The following is a 17,310-nucleotide window of genomic DNA, read 5'->3' as shown; positions in this document are numbered from 1 at the left end:
TAATTGACGGTCCTCACCCCTTTCCCTAGTCCGAGTGCGTCTGCCCACGCCGGCCGCCACGCCTCCCTTTGCGCCCGTCCACGCTCCCCACGCCGTCCGCCGCGCCTCCCTTTGCGCCCGTCCGTTCTCCTCTCACGCGCGAGCGCCGCCGAGGTCTTCTTGGACGAGATCGTCGCCGTTTCTTCCTCACCGTCCTCACAGCCATCTCCGGCGTGGACGTCCGTGGTGGTGGTGCTGTTGCTGGATCTCGGCGCCCAAAGGAAGAAGTGTATTTTAGGCCCCGTTCGTTTGGCTAAAAAAACAAATCAAAACTGAATTGTTACGGCTGAAAAAAAAAGTCAAACAAACCAGCTTTTAAGGTAAACCGAACGGACCTCAGTATTTATTCAGCCCTTTAGTCCCTGGAACTGAACAGCCCTTCTTCTACTCCCAAGTCCCGGCTTTCACTTCACAGTGCGGGCTTGTAACAGTGCGTCCGGGACCACGTGCACACGTCCATCTGCGTTGCTCCCCAAACCTGTGCTGGGTTCTGGCCTGGGTGTCAATCGCCAAAGGACAACCGCTAGGAGACGACGAACGTACGAGGCACAGTTTTCCTGTACAATCTGAAACGCAGTAATGCTATCATATTTGCTGTGGGGGGTGGTTCAGTGGTCCTGAAATGCATCTCATTATGTCAATGCTCGAGTCATAAACCTCAGCTAAACTTATACTACAGTATCCTTCAAAGATCCAGTTGATGACTTAATGTACACGCATGGTCCAGTAGAACAAAATACTACTACTATTTCAGAACCAATTCATACATGGGGTACAAGTACAACATCTCAACCATGGCAGATCCACGGCAATGTAGCAACAGCCCATATCTTAACAGGCACATATCAGAGGGAAACTAGCCATGTTGCTTCTTATGGCTCTCTCTCTCTCACACACACACACGCACACATACTTTACTTAATTAACAACGGTCACCGGCAAGCAAAGCTGCTAGACGCCACACAGAAGACCAGCTGCCATTCCAGACGCCGAGAGCAGAGCCGGAACAGCAAGCTGTCAAAAGCGGTCTAGGGGAAGAAGAACGGGTTTGTAGTCGGGAACGGCAGCTGCGGGTGAGACGGCAGCGGCATGCCGCCGTTCGCCCCGGCGGCGGTCGAGAATCCTGATGATGCTGCAGAGTGGTGCAACGGCACGTGAGGGGAGCCCTGCGTTTGCCATGCCCAGGTGGGGAATGGCTGGGCACCCAGCTCAGGCCTTCGCTCCATTGACCTTTCCTGCACCTGCACAAGCATGAGCTTTGTTAATTACAAGCATGAGCTTTGTTAAGTTTTGACCACAGTGAGCGTTTTCACCTGAAAGTCGTTCACAGGAAACAGAGTGAACAAACAACCAAGATGGGATTCGGTGAGCATGATAAATTATTCAGGATTCTGCTTTAATTAATTTATTTATTGTATAGTACTAGTCTGGTTGTATGTGAAGCCAAATCAAGACTTGATGTTAGCTCTATTTCCCGTAAATTCAGAACATCCTCAGGACTAAAGCTGCAACACGTGATCCCTGATCAGCGTACTAAGATGCATCCCATGTTATGTCAAGAAACTGTGACCTAACAACTGCCGTGTTTCAAAAGATGGAAACTGGCAGAACGGCCTGGTCGAAACATCAATCAGCTCACACACCACAAACAGTACCTGCGATTATGGCCTTGTTTAGTTCCAGCTGTGAAATTTTTGGGTGTCACATCGGGTGTTATATAGAGTGTTCGGATACTAATAAAAAACAAATTACAGAATCCAAAAAGTAAACAGCGAGACGAATTTATTAAGCCTAATTAATCCATCATTAGCACATATATTACTGTAGCACCACATTGTGAAATCATAGCCTAGTTAGGCTTAAAAGATTGTCTCATAAAGTCGCCGCAATCTGTGCAATTAGTTATTTTTTTAAGTCTATATTTAATAATCCATGAATGTGTCAATCATTCGATGGGATAGGGTGTAAATTTTTGGGGAAGAAACTAAACAAGGCCTATAGCAGTAAGTACTAGTACTCCTAGTACTAGCTGAAGTACTAGCTGATACCCAACAGAAAAGGGCTGTATAGTGTATTTCCATGGAACAAGACATTTCGTAAGAAAAATTTCAAAGCAAGTTAACTGTTTGTAGGGAATCAAGCTACAAGTAATGTTTAGCTAGCTAGTCTCAGTCAAAAAGTTAGACATGTCGACATATATATTCGGCTTGTTTCTTTTCATTATTTTCTTTTTGGAACACAGAGCATGTTCAGCTAACTATCCTGGATTCTATAATACTGACGGCATAGGAATAGCAATTTTCATGTGTAACAAAGGGATCTTGGTGATACCTGGTGGTTCGGAAAGAAGCCATGACAAGCTGACGAGTACAAACGCTGATGGTGAGATGACACTGCTGGGTTTTGCTGATACCAGGGCCAAGGGGATGATGAGCTCATTGGCTACAGCAGCAGGAGATAGAAGCAAATACTGTAAGATCAATAATAGTTGTAGTAGGACCTGGACCACGAATTAATATCTCAACCAACCATATGCCAATCAAATAATCCTATGAATCTTTGTAGGTCAGGAGTTACTACTTACTAGTAGGAACTAGTATCAGAGGTCCAAGATTCTACAAAGATGACAATTCAACCTACAGTTGCTTCCATATTAAGATTTTAATTTTTCTTGACACCTCTTTAGCTACCATAAGTAGAAGGTTATATACTGAAAAATTGAATGGATCTTTTTACCTGAGAGGCCATCGTATTTGAAGATTCAGGGGAATCACATGTTGGCTGGAGGCCAGTTAAGGTATTGTCCCTTTTGGGATCTTGCACATTAGGTTGTGAAATCCGCAAATCCAAATCAATGGCATCACCATCAACAATTGCTGAGAACGTAGAGAAAACCATGAGATACATCTCGGACACTTTGGTTTATATGAAAAAAAATGTCAGATGACGAGACTGATTGTAATACCCTCAGTTTCGGTGTCAGGCAGGCTATTATCTCCTGCATTGTAGGAGCTAGGCTCAAAGTTAGTAACAGCTTCCCTCCCATTGAAGCGAAGGGCTGCCCTGTCATAAGCCCTACCAAATTGCAACAAGCATTAAAAGTCAGCAAAGTTAATGAAGCTGATAAAACCAGCATGTCCATAGAAAATGAACCGTGAAAGCTACAGTGGTACCTTGCCGCTTCAACTTCGCTGTCAAAGAGCCCAAGATAGATGTACCTGCATGTGAATTCCAGGTGTGAGATACTCTGTCTCACCAGAAGGATGCCTACACTAGTAGGCCTTGACAAAACTGGCCCTAGACTACGGAGTGCAGAATTGCATTGTCTGCAAATGCTCATATCTGAAATCTAGTGGTTGCTGCAAATAGATCTGTATGATATTATTAGGTGCCATGGCAAAACAATGAGTGGTGGAAGACTGGAAGTGCAGCTTCCACCAATATAACAGAGACATACTAACCACTATTAGCATACTAGAATAACAAGCACACTGACCCCAGCGAGAATCACCTTGCTGTATTCCTTAAAATCACCCCCAAGCTGCACCTAACATGAACTTAAATTATGTCGAATTAATCATTGACCACACCCATGTCAAATGTGAAATCAAGCCAACCTCCACCCTGTTCGCTCGATCGTATCAGCTATGCTTATCAGCCATGGTACAGTGTTTTTCTCTCACAACCAAACAACATCAGCTAGCTTATAAGCCACAGAAACGATCAAGCGAGAATCATCCCGGCGCTTTTTACTCATAACCATGCATAAACATTTGAACTGAAGCTAACAGAGTATAAAGGATTAAGTCTACTTTTGGTCTCTCAACTATTGGATTCATCTAATTTTGACCCTCAACTACAAAACCGTCTGATGTTGGTACCCAAATTGTCAAAACCGTTCACTTTTAGCATCTGGACGAGGGCAGGACTGTTTTGCCCAACGTGGAGCGAGTTTGACCATGCCACGCTGGCGTTGACCGTGCCACGCTGGCCCTCTCTTTCCTCCCGTTCCTGCATGTGTGAAGGAGACAACGGCGGCGAGCTGGCTACGGCAATGGCAAGCCAGCAGGCTGTGGCGGCGGCGCATGAGCAGGCTACGGCGACAGTCGCCTCCCTGCGCCAGACCAAGCTCACCATGGCCATTGCCATGGCCGCTCGGTGCTCGCAGGCCGCCAGCAAGCTAAATGAGCGCCACCGCCACTTCCGCGAAGCCCTCACGCAAGTGGCGCGCCCTGTCGCCGGCTCGCTGCGCCGCTACGGCCCCACGGCCACGCCATCGCTGCCACCGCGGCCTCCTACGCGAGTGGCTGGGACACCGCCGCATTCCCCACCGAGCCCCCACCCTCCCACACCCAGCGCGCCTCTCCTCGGCTCCTCCCCGCTGTTGTGGCATCTCTCCGCCACAGCCATGTCCGCCAAGTCGCCGCTGCACGTCGCCAGCAAAGCAGCAGACCACGACCCGCCTCCCGCCGAGCCCTCTTCCTCACGCACCAGACGTGCCTCTCCTCGCCTCCTCCCTGCCACTGTGGCATCTCTCCGCCATGGCCATGGCCGCCAGGTCGTCAGCGCGCGTGGCCAGCAGGCAACGTCCCGCATCCCGCCGAGCCCTCTTCGTCCCGCACCCGGCGCACCTCTTCTCGGCTCCTCTCCGCTGCCGCGGTTGTGGTTGCCGGGCCGCTGGCGCACGTGGCCAACAGGCCATGACCCGCCTCCCACCGAGCCGTAGCCAGCCTCGGGACTGCGCGGGCCAGCACTGCTTGCCGGCCGGCCTCCTCCTACGGCTGCAGGCGCGGAAGCCACGTAGGGTGTAGCTCTGGCAGCTACAGCAGGCAAGGGTCGGTGTCGAGATTTCTCCGGCAAGGCACAGCTCTGGCAGCTGCAGCAGTTAGGAGGCGGCGTCGGGATTTCGCCCATGGGTTGTGGCGCTGCAGTGGTGGCGGCGTAGGTGCGGCGCTGCCGTGGGGGACAGCGCCGGTGATGGTCGGGCCAGAGGCGGCGTGGGGGCGCTACCATGAGGATGGAGAGGGAGGGGATGGGTGGTTGACGCGTGTGCCCCACATGTCACTTGATGGAGGGCAACGTCGTACGTGGCAGTCAACAGCAGCGTGGCATGGTCAAACCCGCTCCACGTTGGACAAAACAGCCCTAACCACGTCCAGATGCTAAAAGTAAACGGTTTTAACAATTGGGGTACCAGCATTAGACGGTTTTGTAGCTGATGGTCAAAATTACACGAACCCAATAATTGAGAGGCCAAAAGTGGACTTAATCCGAGTGTAAAAAGGGAAAGGCAGGGGCTACTATGTATGCAGGTCAATTTTTTACTGCCAGCTTACTTCTTGCCAAGAAGTTGTCCCATCCTAGCTTCCCAGCGGCCGCACTTGTGCAGCGTCACGCCACGGTACTTCGAGCTTCCCCTCGCGAACCCGGTGCTCTGGCGCCGGAGTATGTGAACGAACTCCTCTTTGGTCCAATTCCTCATCTGGAAAGCACAACCATCAGTCCACCGCGAAACTATCGATCATGGAGAAACTGTAGATGCCATTTGATGTTTCCATGCAACTATTACCTGCTTCAAATCATCCTCGTAGTCGCCCAGACTGAAGTTGATGTCCGCCTCGAGGCCGCGGAACTTGATCGCAGCTCGATCGTACGCCCTGTTTGGTCCAAACTTACCATTTCAACGCGCTTATCGATCACAAAACTGCAAATCGGCATGAATTCAAACAAGGAAAAGCTCACTAACCTCGCAGCCGCGTGAGCAGTGTCAAAACCACCTGGGTAGAAGGGGCATCAGCACATCGCAACCAAATCAAACGCAGCAAAACTAATCGACAGTTCATAGAAGATGCTCAGCTCGAACGCGTGGAACTCGGGCACTCACCTAGGTAGACTTGCTTCCCGCAATCCCTGCTCAGATCAAGCAGCAGCAGCAAAAGGAGAGGAGGAGAAGAAAGTGATCAAGAGCCATAAGTGGATGGATTAGTACAGTAATAGTAGATGGTAATTACGAAGGGTGCAGGCGAGGTCAGAAGTTGAGTACCAGATGTGCGACTCCCAGCGGCCCGTCCTCCTGTAGAAGGTGACGCCCCTGTACTGCGAGCTGCGCGACCTCGGCCCACGCCGCGGCTTCTTCGCGGGCGCCACCGGCCTCTGGGCCACGCCGAGATCCTCGGCGCGCCGCGGCTGCAATACCGGTATCGGCGCCGCCGCCGGCTCCGGCTCCGGTTCGGCCGGCGGGGTCGGGGACGGGAAGAGCTGCCGCGTCATGAACCCCGTGGCGGCGCCCGGCGCCATATCGCCGGAGCAGTCGTCGTCGTCGACGGGGCTCCCGACCAGGCCGAACCGGAAGCCGCCGTCCGCGGAGTTGAGGACGGACGAGCTCGACGTGCCCGAGTCCGCCGGCGACGCTACATTGAGATCCAGCACCATCTCCGCTCCGGGGCCCGCCGGAGCCTGCCACAGTCCACCTCCCGCCCAAGCTTCGACTCACCAGTCGGTCACTCTGCCTGCCTGCCTGTCTGTCACCACTCACCACCGCCTGATGCTGCTCCACCCCGAGCAGAGCTTGATCCGCGGCTTCGGCCCCACGCGTCTCTATGGCGCCTGAGCAGGAGCGCAGCAGCCACGATAAGTAGCGTGGTGGGAGGAGGAGCAGTGGATGGTGGCGATGGTGGCCGTGGCCATGGGGTGGGGTGAGGGGAGGACGAGAAGAGAGAGGGTATGGGCAGCGGCAGCGGAGCAGCAGTGCAGTGGGAGAAAAGGAAAGGGATATGGGACGTCGAGGTCTCGAGGAGGGTGAAGGGTATCAAAGGTAAACTATTTTTGTGCAAGGGAGCTTCGCTACGGGCACGCGTGCCTCCGGCCACGGTAGTTAACGTGTCGCCCGCCGGCTCGCCGGAGCCGGGATTTGCCATGGGTTTTACAGCGGCACTAACCGCTGGTTGGTTTTCTTAGCAGCTTCATTCACGTTATCTTTCTTTTTTTCATGTATCCTAGGTTCTAGAAAGGATGGTTCAATAGAATGAAGATTTTTTATATGTCGCCATCTTTAATAATAGGTAGCTATTTAGTCAGTATCACATAAACGGATTCTATACCAGAAACATAAATTATGATTTTTTTTCTAATTTGGCTAAATTAGGTCTTATCATAAAACACATGATACTATGACAGTGGTAGACAACTTTTAGGAAAGATTTGATTTGTTTGAAAAGTAAGCTCTAAAATATTGGGTCGACAAAGCTTTAGGCATTGTCATGGTACACTTGCGCAAGTGGTCTCGATATGAACGTAAGCGTTAGCAAAACTTTATAACTACAACGTAAAGCTAGTCCTTATAAATGAAGTAATGTGCACTTGGTAATATAATATTGCGATCTTTTGAGTTGCCTACTAACAACATATGTCGTTTTATATGGCACGTACGATTACTTTAACATTTTCATCAAGTATGTCCCTATATTTTTATAATCCTCGGCGGTATCTTCCCGACATATAAAACACCCATCCATTCGAACAAGCAGGCAAAATCACACAAGTGACACCGGTAAAACCACACAAGTGACACCAATAAATAAATGCACAGATTGAGACTGTTTTGCGAGACGAATTTTTTAAACATAATTAGTCCATGATTTGACAATGTGGTGCTACAGTAAGCATGTGCTAATAAACAGATTAATTAGGCTTAGTAAATTCATCTCGTAAATTACCGACGAATTCTGTATTTTATTTTTTATTAATATTAAATAGCTCATACGACATCTCCACAACCTACTAAACTTTACTCCATAAATTAACCACCACAAGTATACGGTGCGGCTATTTTAGAAAGCTGGCAACCGCACGGATGCGGCACGAACGATAGGGCAGGCACCGGTTCAGCTAGCCAGTCCTCCCATCATTTGGCTTGATACGCCAGCCAGCGGTCGACAGTGCGTGGACCAATAATCATCATGTTCGCGTGTCTTATAAACCGTACTTTTTCAGCGCCAAACAAACAGGACAATGGCAGCGCACAGTAGCCACGCGATCCACAGCCAGCTCCTGTTGTACGGCCGGTACTTAACCGGTAAACAAATCACGCGCCATATGCATGGGATGTTTGTCTCTCCTAAACTTTAGTCACTGTCCCATCAAATATTTGGACACATGCATGGAGTATTAAATATAGACTAATTACGAAACTAATTACATAGTTTGCGACTAATTTGCGAGACAAATCTTTTAAGCCTAATTAGTCCATGATTGGACAATATTTTGCTACAGTAAGCATGTGCTAATGATGGCTTAATTAAGCTTAAAAAAATTTCTCGTGAAGTCCTGACGGATTATGTAATTTGTTTTTTATTAATATTCGAACACTTCATGCAACATCCTTCCGACACACCTTCTAAATTTTAGTAGCCGGATCCAAACGCACCCTGCACTGCAGCACAGCTCCCGCGGCAGGGGTAGAATGGTCGAAGCCGCCCGCCCGCCGTCTGGGCGCCGACTCGGCGCGGCGGCGCGCCCCCTGGCGTCCGCCGCCCGCCGTCCGCGCGGCTGTGGTCTGGGGGACTCTGAGTACGCGCGTGAGCGGCCGAGCTCCCGAAATCGCAAGGAGACGTGCGGCAGTCTCCGCGGCGGGCACGAGATGCACGCGCGGGTTGGTTGGCAATGGCAACTATCAGATCAGATCCAGATCTTTCTCGCCTCGAGCCCAACCCCTAACTGTTCTGAACCGTCCATCGGCCTATCTATATCAACAGTTGCTCGCCCGTGCTGACGCGGTGGGCCCGTCAGCTGCTGCGCTGCGCCCGACGCCCGTCAGGTCCGGGGCTCCGGGCCGTCTTCCTGCCGGGCCCGTCCGGCGTATGGTATGGTGCCGTGCCGCCGCAGGCGCGCGCGCCGCACCGCACGTACCTGTCCGTGCGCGGTGCGCCTGATGCGCCGGCCCAAACGTCTCTCGTCCCGTTTCTAGAAATGCACCGGCGCGGCGCCGGCGGGCGGGCGGGAACAGGGCCCGGAAAAGTCACGGACACGCGGGGCGAATCCGCGGTTCCATCGGCACGCTCGTGAGCCGTGCGGGGGCGGCCGAGGCGCGGAGGACGGCGACAGCGCCACCCGTGGCTTTGCGCCGGCCGGCACAGTGCTTTGACTTGAATGGTCAGTGAAAGCCTGCCTCTGCCTGGCTGCCTTCGTCTGCAGCGGCTGCAGGATGGACGATGGCGTGCGTACTTGATCCGTGCCGTGCCGTGCCCGTGCGTGGTGGGAACCGGGAAGAAAAGAAATGTGCGTGGTCGCTCGACTTATAACTTAACTTTTTCAACCAACTAAAATTATTTTTTTCTTTTAATAAATTACGGTACTTTCAGTTATGACTTATCGGTAGTGGAGAGGGGACATATCGGTAGTGGAGAGGGGGAGCCGGAGTCCCGACGTGTCCGCGTATTAACCGCAGGATCGCGACGGATTGCGCGCGCCGTACGGCTTTGGAGGTCTTTCTGTTCAGAGCGCATCGTGTTTTCGTCTGACTTGAGATTAGTAGGGCTGTACAGTATACAGTATCACTATTAGTTACTGGTAACCACATGTCAGTACGTAAACAGAGGATTAGTACCGTGGCGGTCTTTGCTTGTTCTGTTAGGCATCGTCGCGTCTCATCCTGATCCCGACTGTACGGTTTGATTTGTTCATTCGTTAGGCTTGCGCCTGGTTCTCAAATCTAAACACTCTTTTTTTTATTCAAAAAAAATGAAATTCTCTATTTGAGATCAGCAGTTTTGTGGTCTTGATTCGGATGGTTGGAGAGCATCATGAAATTCTCTATGCCCGATTTTACACGGCGGAAGAGAGCCTAAGTCCTTCCATTTCAGGCCGACGAGCACAACTAGTAATTCGTATGGGCCGTGTACTGAAAATAGCACAAAAAACTTGGACCAACTCAGTTGACCCAAAGGCCATAGCCCATTTACTCCAAACAAGAGCCCTAGGCCCTATTTCAGAGCAGAAGGAATATAAACGCGTCTCCCACATCTGACCCCAAACCCTTTCGCCGCCGCCGCCTGATTGCTCGAGCGCCCTCGCCGTTGGCTGCTCGGCTGCCGTACTCTCGCTACGAGCTAGGCATCACCTTCGCCGATCCAACATGGGGTAATTCATGATGCTGTGCTCTCAATCTCATTCCCTATAAGTTCTACTCTATTCCGTGATTTTTTTTTCCGTTTTTTCTCCCAGATCTATGATGATAATAACAGCGTTTCAACATGTTATCTTGTGATGCGTCATCTTATATCTAGTTGTTCGTTGGGTCTAGAATTTTTGTTGTCTTCCTACAAGAAAATCAGATAAGTGAAACCTGCGTAGCAAGTCTCTCAGTCACGTAGGTTGACTAGTAAAATTTCCGATGGTTATGGTAGAGGTTTCATTTGCTAGTTGGTAGTGCGCTAGTCTATTGCCTTGTTAGAAGCATGATTTGTACCTGGAGTTGGCATAGTTTCATGCCTTACTCATTACATTTCTAATATCTACTCCCTCCATCCCAAATTGTAAGTCATTCCAAGAATCTTGGAGAGTCAAAGCTTCTCAAGTTTGACCAAAATTATAAAAAAAATTATAAAGATTTATAACATCAAATAGGTATACTATAAAAATATAATTAACAAAGAATCTATTGGTACTTAGTTGGTATCATAAATGTTATTATCTTATTATATAAACTTGGTCAAACTTGAGATGCTTTGACTCTCCAAGATTCTTGGAATGACTTACAATTTGGGATGGATGGAGTATAATATACTGAATTAGCTCAAATTGCGCATCAATTAATTAGACTAAAATGGTGGACTCAATGGTATACCGATATTACCTGTTTTAAGCCTCTGATATTGATCATGCTTTGTACTTCTGTAATATAGTGTTTTTTCCTCAGCTGCTTACATAACTGTGTATTGATGTTGTGGGATTATCGTGATGGTTGGTCTCTAATGCTGAGCGATTGACCATATTATCTAAAGCTACTAACTTCTGTACTTTTTATAAAACTTAGCACTGTTAATTCTGCTGCAGCCATCTATTATGTGAAGTCTAACTCCTCTGATATGTATGACCTTTTTAGTGAACATCAGAGAGTAGTGTAATGTTCTTTTGGAGTTCCTTTTGGTTCTCTTATGTTTATGTAGCAGGCTGCATAGAGCAAGTGCTGTAATCAGATCCCTTCTCCCAGGCACCACCAAATTTATGCTGTACAATGTCTTATAAAATCACACCGAATATATTTTCACAATTAATCTAGATTTATGGATGTGCGCCCTCATTAATGGAGACAGTAGTACTCATGTGGCTCCATAGCTCATTGAGATATGGTGATGTGTTGAATTGTTGATCCCCCTACATTTTATCACATATTCACATCTACTATCACTGTCAGTTATGAACAAGGACAACAACTCCTTTTATTTTCCATATTAGCTTTCTTTGAAATGATCATGGAAATATAGATATTTTCATATTGTTCTGCTGCTGCGATTTTAGCCTCTTTTCAATATAACTAGCTCATATAGTCACTGAATATGAAATAAGTCTTTAGGTTGTTATGCTCTATTAAAGTAGAGCTTCATGCTTCCCAAGTTAACAGTACTATCATGGCTATACTTTAAAACCAAACAGGAAGCTCATTCCAAAGTAGAGGTTAACAATCAGTAGATCTCAGTTTCTTAAACCATACAGATTAATAGTATTCTGCTTTGTAAACGTTGCTTCAGAGCCTGGTAATCCTTTGTACCTGTAGCTTATATGTATGAGAAACTGAGTCTACAAAGACTTGACTTCACTTGCCATGTTATGCTAGTTGCTAGCTGAATGAATTTGAATCCAGCCCTTTATGGTTTATGAGCAAGCAGCAACTTAAGCACTTAGCTGTATATCTTTCTTGATCTTTAAATTGAAGATGTTTGATGTGCTACACTTGGTGTTAACATATAGTTTTGGATGCTAACGTTTGTGATTCTGCTGCAGTAAGACACGTGGTATGGGAGCGGGGCGCAAGCTCAAGACCCACAGAAGGAACCAGAGGTGGGCTGACAAAGCCTACAAGAAGAGCCATCTTGGCAACGAGTGGAAGAAACCCTTTGCTGGTTCATCTCACGCAAAGGGAATCGTCCTTGAAAAGATGTGAGTTCACGAAACAGTAGATTCCATTTCTTCTGAAGAACAGGCAAATTAACCAATACCTGACATGTATTACTTCATTTGCAGCGGCATTGAGGCTAAGCAGCCTAACTCTGCTATCCGTAAGTGTGCTCGTGTCCAGCTGGTGAAGAACGGGAAGAAGATTGCTGCCTTTGTGCCAAACGATGGTTGCTTGAACTACATCGAGGAAAACGTAAGTTCTATCTTTCCAGCTCATAGGACTCTTCATGGGTAACTGATGTTGTTCCTCCTCCCCGCTGTTCGCTGCTAATTGTCGCACTCCCTTTCTCTGCATGCAGGATGAGGTGCTGATTGCAGGGTTCGGTCGTAAGGGCCACGCTGTGGGAGATATTCCCGGTGTCCGCTTCAAGGTCGTGAAGGTCTCTGGCGTTTCCCTGCTCGCCCTCTTCAAGGAGAAGAAGGAGAAGCCAAGATCTTAAAACCCTATTCCCCCTCACCACAGTGAAACCTGTAATGCTTTTGGAGTTTTGGGCCTATGGCGCACCGTGCACCTGTAGGGCTCTCATACCAGACCTCATGTTGAGATGAACCTATGAGTTATTTTGCCATAGTTTTGTTGAGAAGCATCTGAATTTGAATTCTATATCCGACACTGCTAGTCAGTGTGTGATCTGTGATGAACCTTAGCAGCTGTGGCCATTCCTTGCTATGGTATGATTCTGCCTTTCTGGATTCTCTGGTAGTCTGGTGTTTTTTTCATGAAACTGGTAGTCTGCTGTGAAAGGCATGTTTGGCTGGTATTAAAGCCGGCTGATAAGCCGGTTGAAGCTGTTTTGCTGTGAGAGAAACACTATAGCCGGCTGATAAGTTCATGTGAACAGGAAATTACTTATGGGAACCTGACTTCCACTGTAGAACTGAATACACGTGCATGTGGACTGTTCGTTCACCTGAAGCTCTGAACCGCTCATGTGGGGATCGACGTCTCTGCGTTGCTGCGATTATGCTCTCGGTGACGTACTAGCAGTATCCATCAGCGAACTAGCGAAGCAGTGGAAATCTGGAAACCGCGACTCGATCGCAAATCGTGAGGCCCGGGCCCGTACCACATCCCTATCGTGCCAGGTCAGCAGCCTATCCGGGTCCGTCTTCCCTATAGGCCACACCTATCTGTCCCCTACACCCACTCCACGGATCTCACCTCCACGTGGGTCCACACTGAATCTCACGCTCCTGGCCCGCCGTGTCAGTGTCAGGGCCCCAGAGGCGGCATCGCGTCGCGGGCCGTCAGGCGTGACCGAAACAAACGAACCCTTTTGCCTCGGCCGGGTGCTCGGTTGTGTAGTAGTAAAAGATTGGCGACGAAGCGAGGAAGGCAGCCGAATCCCAACTCCTGTGTGTGCCGTGTGCGCCATCGCCTCGTCGGCCGCTGCTGCTGCTGTGCCCCTCCCCAGCCGCTCCCTCCCGGAGCACGCCGCCGCCGGCGGCGCGGGCGCGCACCGACGCCGTCGCGTCGCATGGATATGGCCCCCGCGCCCGTCTCCTCCAACCCGCGCTCGGTCGAGGAAATCTTCAAGGACTTCTCCGGCCGCCGCGCGGGACTCGTCCGCGCCCTTACCTCCGGTAACGACCGCTCTCCCCCCGCCCGCCTCGCCGGCCGCTGCGCTCTGAGACCCGCGCAGATCTAACGAACGCTTTGCCTCTCGTGTCGTTGCCGGTGCAGATGTGGACGATTTCTGCAGCTTCTGCGACCCAGGTGAGTGAGTGAGATCGATCCGCGGCGAGCTCTCGCGCGGTGCGTGCGTGCGTCGAGTGGTGGATCCGGGCGGGAAATGAGCGGATCGGCGTTTCCTTTTCCTGCTTGCAGATAAGGAGAATTTGTGTCTTTACGGCCTTCCCAACGGGACCTGGGAGGTGTCGCCGCCGGCGGACGAGGTTCCTCCGGAGTTGCCCGAGCCGGCGCTCGGCATCAACTTTGCGCGCGACGGCATGCAGCGCCGCGACTGGCTCTCACTCGTCGCGGTCCACTCTGACTCGTGGCTCATCTCCGTCGCTTTCTTCTACGGTGCTCGCCTCAACGCCAACGACCGGTACCAATTCTATTCTGCTACGAACGCTGGAATGCTGGATTCGATTCGCCTTCTCAATCAATTGCCTGCTGTTGCGTGAGAGCGTAGAATGCTTGTTCTTAAATTCACTCCTCGAATCTGTGGTTTTGTTAACTTCATTGTTTGCCTTTTTATTTTGGTGAATTAGTTGTTTGATTGCTAGGTGACTGGGATACTTTGGGATGTTCGTGTTTATGGTCTACATGTATATTTATTTTATTTCACTTGGTGCATGTGTTTGCATGTGCACATGTTTATTGTGCTCCTCTTTTTGTTTCCTTTGAGTGAATTGGGGGTCATGCTTTGGGGATGAGTTCGCTTTATCGGTACTTTTGCACGCTGTTCTCTTTTCTTTTTGTTTCTGTTTATGCTGCATGAGTGCATGGTGCAATCAGAATCATCAGTCTTTATATTTCATAATGACACATTTCATAGAGTTCCGATCTCGGAGTAGTACTGCCGAGATCATGGTCCATCTGTTTATTATGGGGGTGCCAAACTATTGGTCCCTTTTTCCACTTTATTTATTACAGAAAATCGTGTGCAGCAGTTGAGGATCTTGTGCTTTTATCTTGCTCTAGAACAGCATGTTCCATTGCTTCTAAGAATTTTGAAATCAATCGTATTTTTGTTTTATGGAGAACAATGCCACGGTTTAGAACAGAGCTTAAAGAGGCATCCCTCAGCAAGTATTCTTGTACATTTATTGCTGGGCCATCCATTTCCAAATGCATTCGAACATCTTAGCGAATCCTTTAATCTTTGATGCTTGCAGCTCTAAACTCTTGCAGAACGTCCTAAGATGTTGCAGCTTGCTTGCTAGTGCAATTGCTCTATGTTTGCCTAGAAATGATTTTAGCTAATTGGGAAGGTGGGAAACTATATGCATAATTTAGTTAAGATGTATTCATTTTTACAGTCAGTGTTGCCCAAACAATTGTGTGCCAACATCCTAATCTACGGGTATGTTGATCATTGAAAATACATAACCGTATTATACGCGAGATGTGTAGAGTCATGGCCAACATGGGCAGTATATTAGTGACATCTATTTATGCTTTTATCTCTTTTAATTTTCTATTTTTTTCTGCTAGACTAGTGTTTAAATTCCTTTGCTTTTCTTGAGTATTTATTGACTTTTTTAGTGTGTAAGCAAAATGTTGTTTTTTTCATCGAATTATACGTCTTGCACCTCTCATATTAATATCGTCAGAATTTAAATGCTGACCCTTATGTAGTATTTACTCCTAAGTGCATACTTTGTGGAGGTTGAGGTTTGTGTATTTCAACAGCCTTCTCTATTGATTAGATTGCTGATTTGCACTTGTTGTTCTTTCTATCACAAGTTTTCCTTTATGAGAATTACAGTGAGAATGTTATGCATAATTATTCCTCTGCATTCCTTTTCTATATGTTGCTTTATGCAGTTGATCCCATATAATTTTCAGTTTCAGGGGATTTTTCGAAACTTCCAATTTGCCTTTTGTTCTTGGGACCTTAGTTGTCCATCTCTGCACCTGAAAATAAAATGAAATTCCCTTAACTTGAACACTTTCGAAAGCGTAGATCTTAGTTGTTAAGTCATCATTTGTTCTACTGTAGTCCTGTTCTGTCTTTTGATACTGGGATATAGATTCTGAGCTTCCCATCACTTCATCTTTTGAGGGACACGTTTTTGAGCCTCAGTATTCTGATACTCAGCTTATTGTCTCAGTGATATTTGGATATGATGTCCAGATAGTGTTATTCTGACAACTTAATGACTCTGAACATTTTCTTTGTGAACACTTATGTATTGTTTTCTTACTTTGGTAGTAATCTGAACTACTTGGAGGGATCAATCTGCACTATTTTTCCCCAGAAAAGCTAATTAGACATTTGGACTATTTCTCTCTGTACATACCCAACTGCTCCCAGACATGTTTATTCACGTCTATTTGAACTGGCAATTCCTCTGTTTGAAGCCATGTTGTGCGCTGGAGTCTATGTTTGTAGCAATAAGATACTATTAAAGATCAAGGCTGGAAAATGAAATGTTTTTTTTCTAATTTTTGACAGAATTGATGCAGCCTCTGATTAGATAATTTGCTTTTTCTTTTTCTCAGGAAGCGCTTATTCAGCTTGATCAGTGATCTTCCTTCTGTGTTTGAAGCATTTGCGGACAGGAAACACGGCAGAGATAGGTCTGGGGTTGATAGCAGTGGCAAGTCCAGACACTCATCAAAGGTGCCACATTAATCTTTCCAATAGTTTGGTTTTGCTCCAGTTTATGTACAAAATCTTACTCAGAATGAGTTGCTTCTTTCTCGTGCAGAGAGGAAACGATGGCCATACGAAGAATTCCAGGGCAGCAGCTCCTGCTGCCAAAGAGTATGACGACGACGATGATGAGGAAGACGAGGAACACACGGAAACCTTTTGTGGAAGCTGCGGCGGCCTTTACAACGCGAACGAGTTCTGGATCGGTTGCGACATATGTGAGCGGTGGTTCCACGGCAAGTGTGTGCGCATCACCCCTGCCAAAGCGGAGCACATAAAGCACTACAAGTGCCCGGACTGCAGCTCGAAGAAAATGAGGCAGTAGGTCCCCGTATGCACCGGCCGCCCCTGACCCGTTTGATCTGATCCAAACCATACTCCGTTGTTTGCCCCAAGGTCGCCGCTAGAAGAGGTGAATTCCTTCATTTTAGGACATTTGTGTGGGGTTGTTATGTGGTGGTAGCCTGGTAGGAAGAGGCAAAGGACTGATAGATACATGCTCGTCGCTTGTTTTATTTTATATATAAATGGCTCGTTCATTGTTCATTGTTCATCGTTTTGCCTGCTTCGTCGCAGACGTTGTGGCGGCATGAACTGATGAGTGGTTTGTTCTTGCTGTTTCACTGATTTGCGCGTGTATGTGGACTGGTCCTGTCAAATTTGTAGGCCTGAAACCGTAGTTCCATTTGCGTGTACGTGGGCTGATTTGCCGGTCTGCCTCAGCCATCTGTGTGGGCATGGCATGGCAGTATGCCAGTATGGTCGTGAA

The 17,310-nt window shown here is 48.2% G+C and overlaps 3 protein-coding genes across 3 annotated transcripts; 2 read left to right on the top strand and 1 right to left on the bottom strand.

Annotated features, from left to right (window-relative positions):
* Positions 1-725: 725 nt before the first annotated feature.
* LOC136491227 (APETALA2-like protein 2) lies at positions 726-6,660 on the bottom strand. Its single transcript, XM_066487508.1, has 10 exons — positions 6,083-6,660; positions 5,924-5,949; positions 5,786-5,816; positions 5,609-5,696; positions 5,376-5,521; positions 3,213-3,257; positions 3,005-3,114; positions 2,776-2,915; positions 2,371-2,481; positions 726-1,280 (listed from the first exon to the last, which is right to left on the bottom strand). Exons 1-10 carry the CDS (start codon positions 6,469-6,471, stop codon positions 1,068-1,070), a joined length of 1,299 nt encoding a protein of 432 aa, XP_066343605.1. The 5' UTR covers positions 6,472-6,660; the 3' UTR covers positions 726-1,067.
* Positions 6,661-10,021: 3,361 nt separating this feature from the next.
* Positions 10,022-12,916, top strand: LOC136491391 (small ribosomal subunit protein uS12). The gene is made up of 4 exons (XM_066487703.1): positions 10,022-10,176; positions 12,040-12,195; positions 12,280-12,406; positions 12,513-12,916. Exons 1-4 carry the CDS (start codon positions 10,172-10,174, stop codon positions 12,651-12,653), a joined length of 429 nt encoding a protein of 142 aa, XP_066343800.1. The 5' UTR covers positions 10,022-10,171; the 3' UTR covers positions 12,654-12,916.
* Positions 12,917-13,542: 626 nt separating this feature from the next.
* On the top strand, positions 13,543-17,085 carry LOC136491300 (PHD finger protein ALFIN-LIKE 3-like). The gene is made up of 5 exons (XM_066487596.1): positions 13,543-13,797; positions 13,898-13,930; positions 14,042-14,264; positions 16,388-16,508; positions 16,597-17,085. The coding sequence occupies exons 1-5, from the start codon at positions 13,692-13,694 to the stop codon at positions 16,864-16,866; spliced, it is 753 nt and encodes a 250-aa protein (XP_066343693.1). The 5' UTR covers positions 13,543-13,691; the 3' UTR covers positions 16,867-17,085.
* Positions 17,086-17,310: the final 225 nt, after the last annotated feature.

This window comes from Miscanthus floridulus, chromosome 1, assembly GCF_019320115.1.
Source record: "Miscanthus floridulus cultivar M001 chromosome 1, ASM1932011v1, whole genome shotgun sequence".
Lineage (NCBI taxonomy): Eukaryota > Viridiplantae > Streptophyta > Magnoliopsida > Poales > Poaceae > Miscanthus > Miscanthus floridulus.
This window is presented reverse-complemented; position numbering and strand designations above follow the sequence as displayed.

What these genes read in the sequence shown, in the direction of transcription:
- LOC136491391 (XM_066487703.1), top strand. An exon ending in GGAATCGTCCTTGAAAAGAT is followed by an intron (nt 12,196 to 12,279) that starts GTGAGTTCACGA and finishes CTTCATTTGCAG; the next exon opens with CGGCATTGAGGCTAAGCAGC. An exon ending in TGAACTACATCGAGGAAAAC is followed by an intron (nt 12,407 to 12,512) that starts GTAAGTTCTATC and finishes CTCTGCATGCAG; the next exon opens with GATGAGGTGCTGATTGCAGG.
- LOC136491227 (XM_066487508.1), bottom strand. Translation starts at nt 6,471, where the DNA reads ATGGTGCTGGATCTCAATGTAGCGTCGCCGGCGGACTCGGGCACGTCG. An exon ending in AGCGAAGTTGAAGCGGCAAG is followed by an intron (nt 3,115 to 3,212) that starts GTACCACTGTAG and finishes GCAATTTGGTAG; the next exon opens with GGCTTATGACAGGGCAGCCC. An exon ending in GCCTGACACCGAAACTGAGG is followed by an intron (nt 2,916 to 3,004) that starts GTATTACAATCA and finishes CTACGTTCTCAG; the next exon opens with CAATTGTTGATGGTGATGCC.
- LOC136491300 (XM_066487596.1), top strand. Translation starts at nt 13,692, where the DNA reads ATGGATATGGCCCCCGCGCCCGTCTCCTCCAACCCGCGCTCGGTCGAG. An exon ending in CTGCAGCTTCTGCGACCCAG is followed by an intron (nt 13,931 to 14,041) that starts GTGAGTGAGTGA and finishes TCCTGCTTGCAG; the next exon opens with ATAAGGAGAATTTGTGTCTT. An exon ending in AGTCCAGACACTCATCAAAG is followed by an intron (nt 16,509 to 16,596) that starts GTGCCACATTAA and finishes TTTCTCGTGCAG; the next exon opens with AGAGGAAACGATGGCCATAC.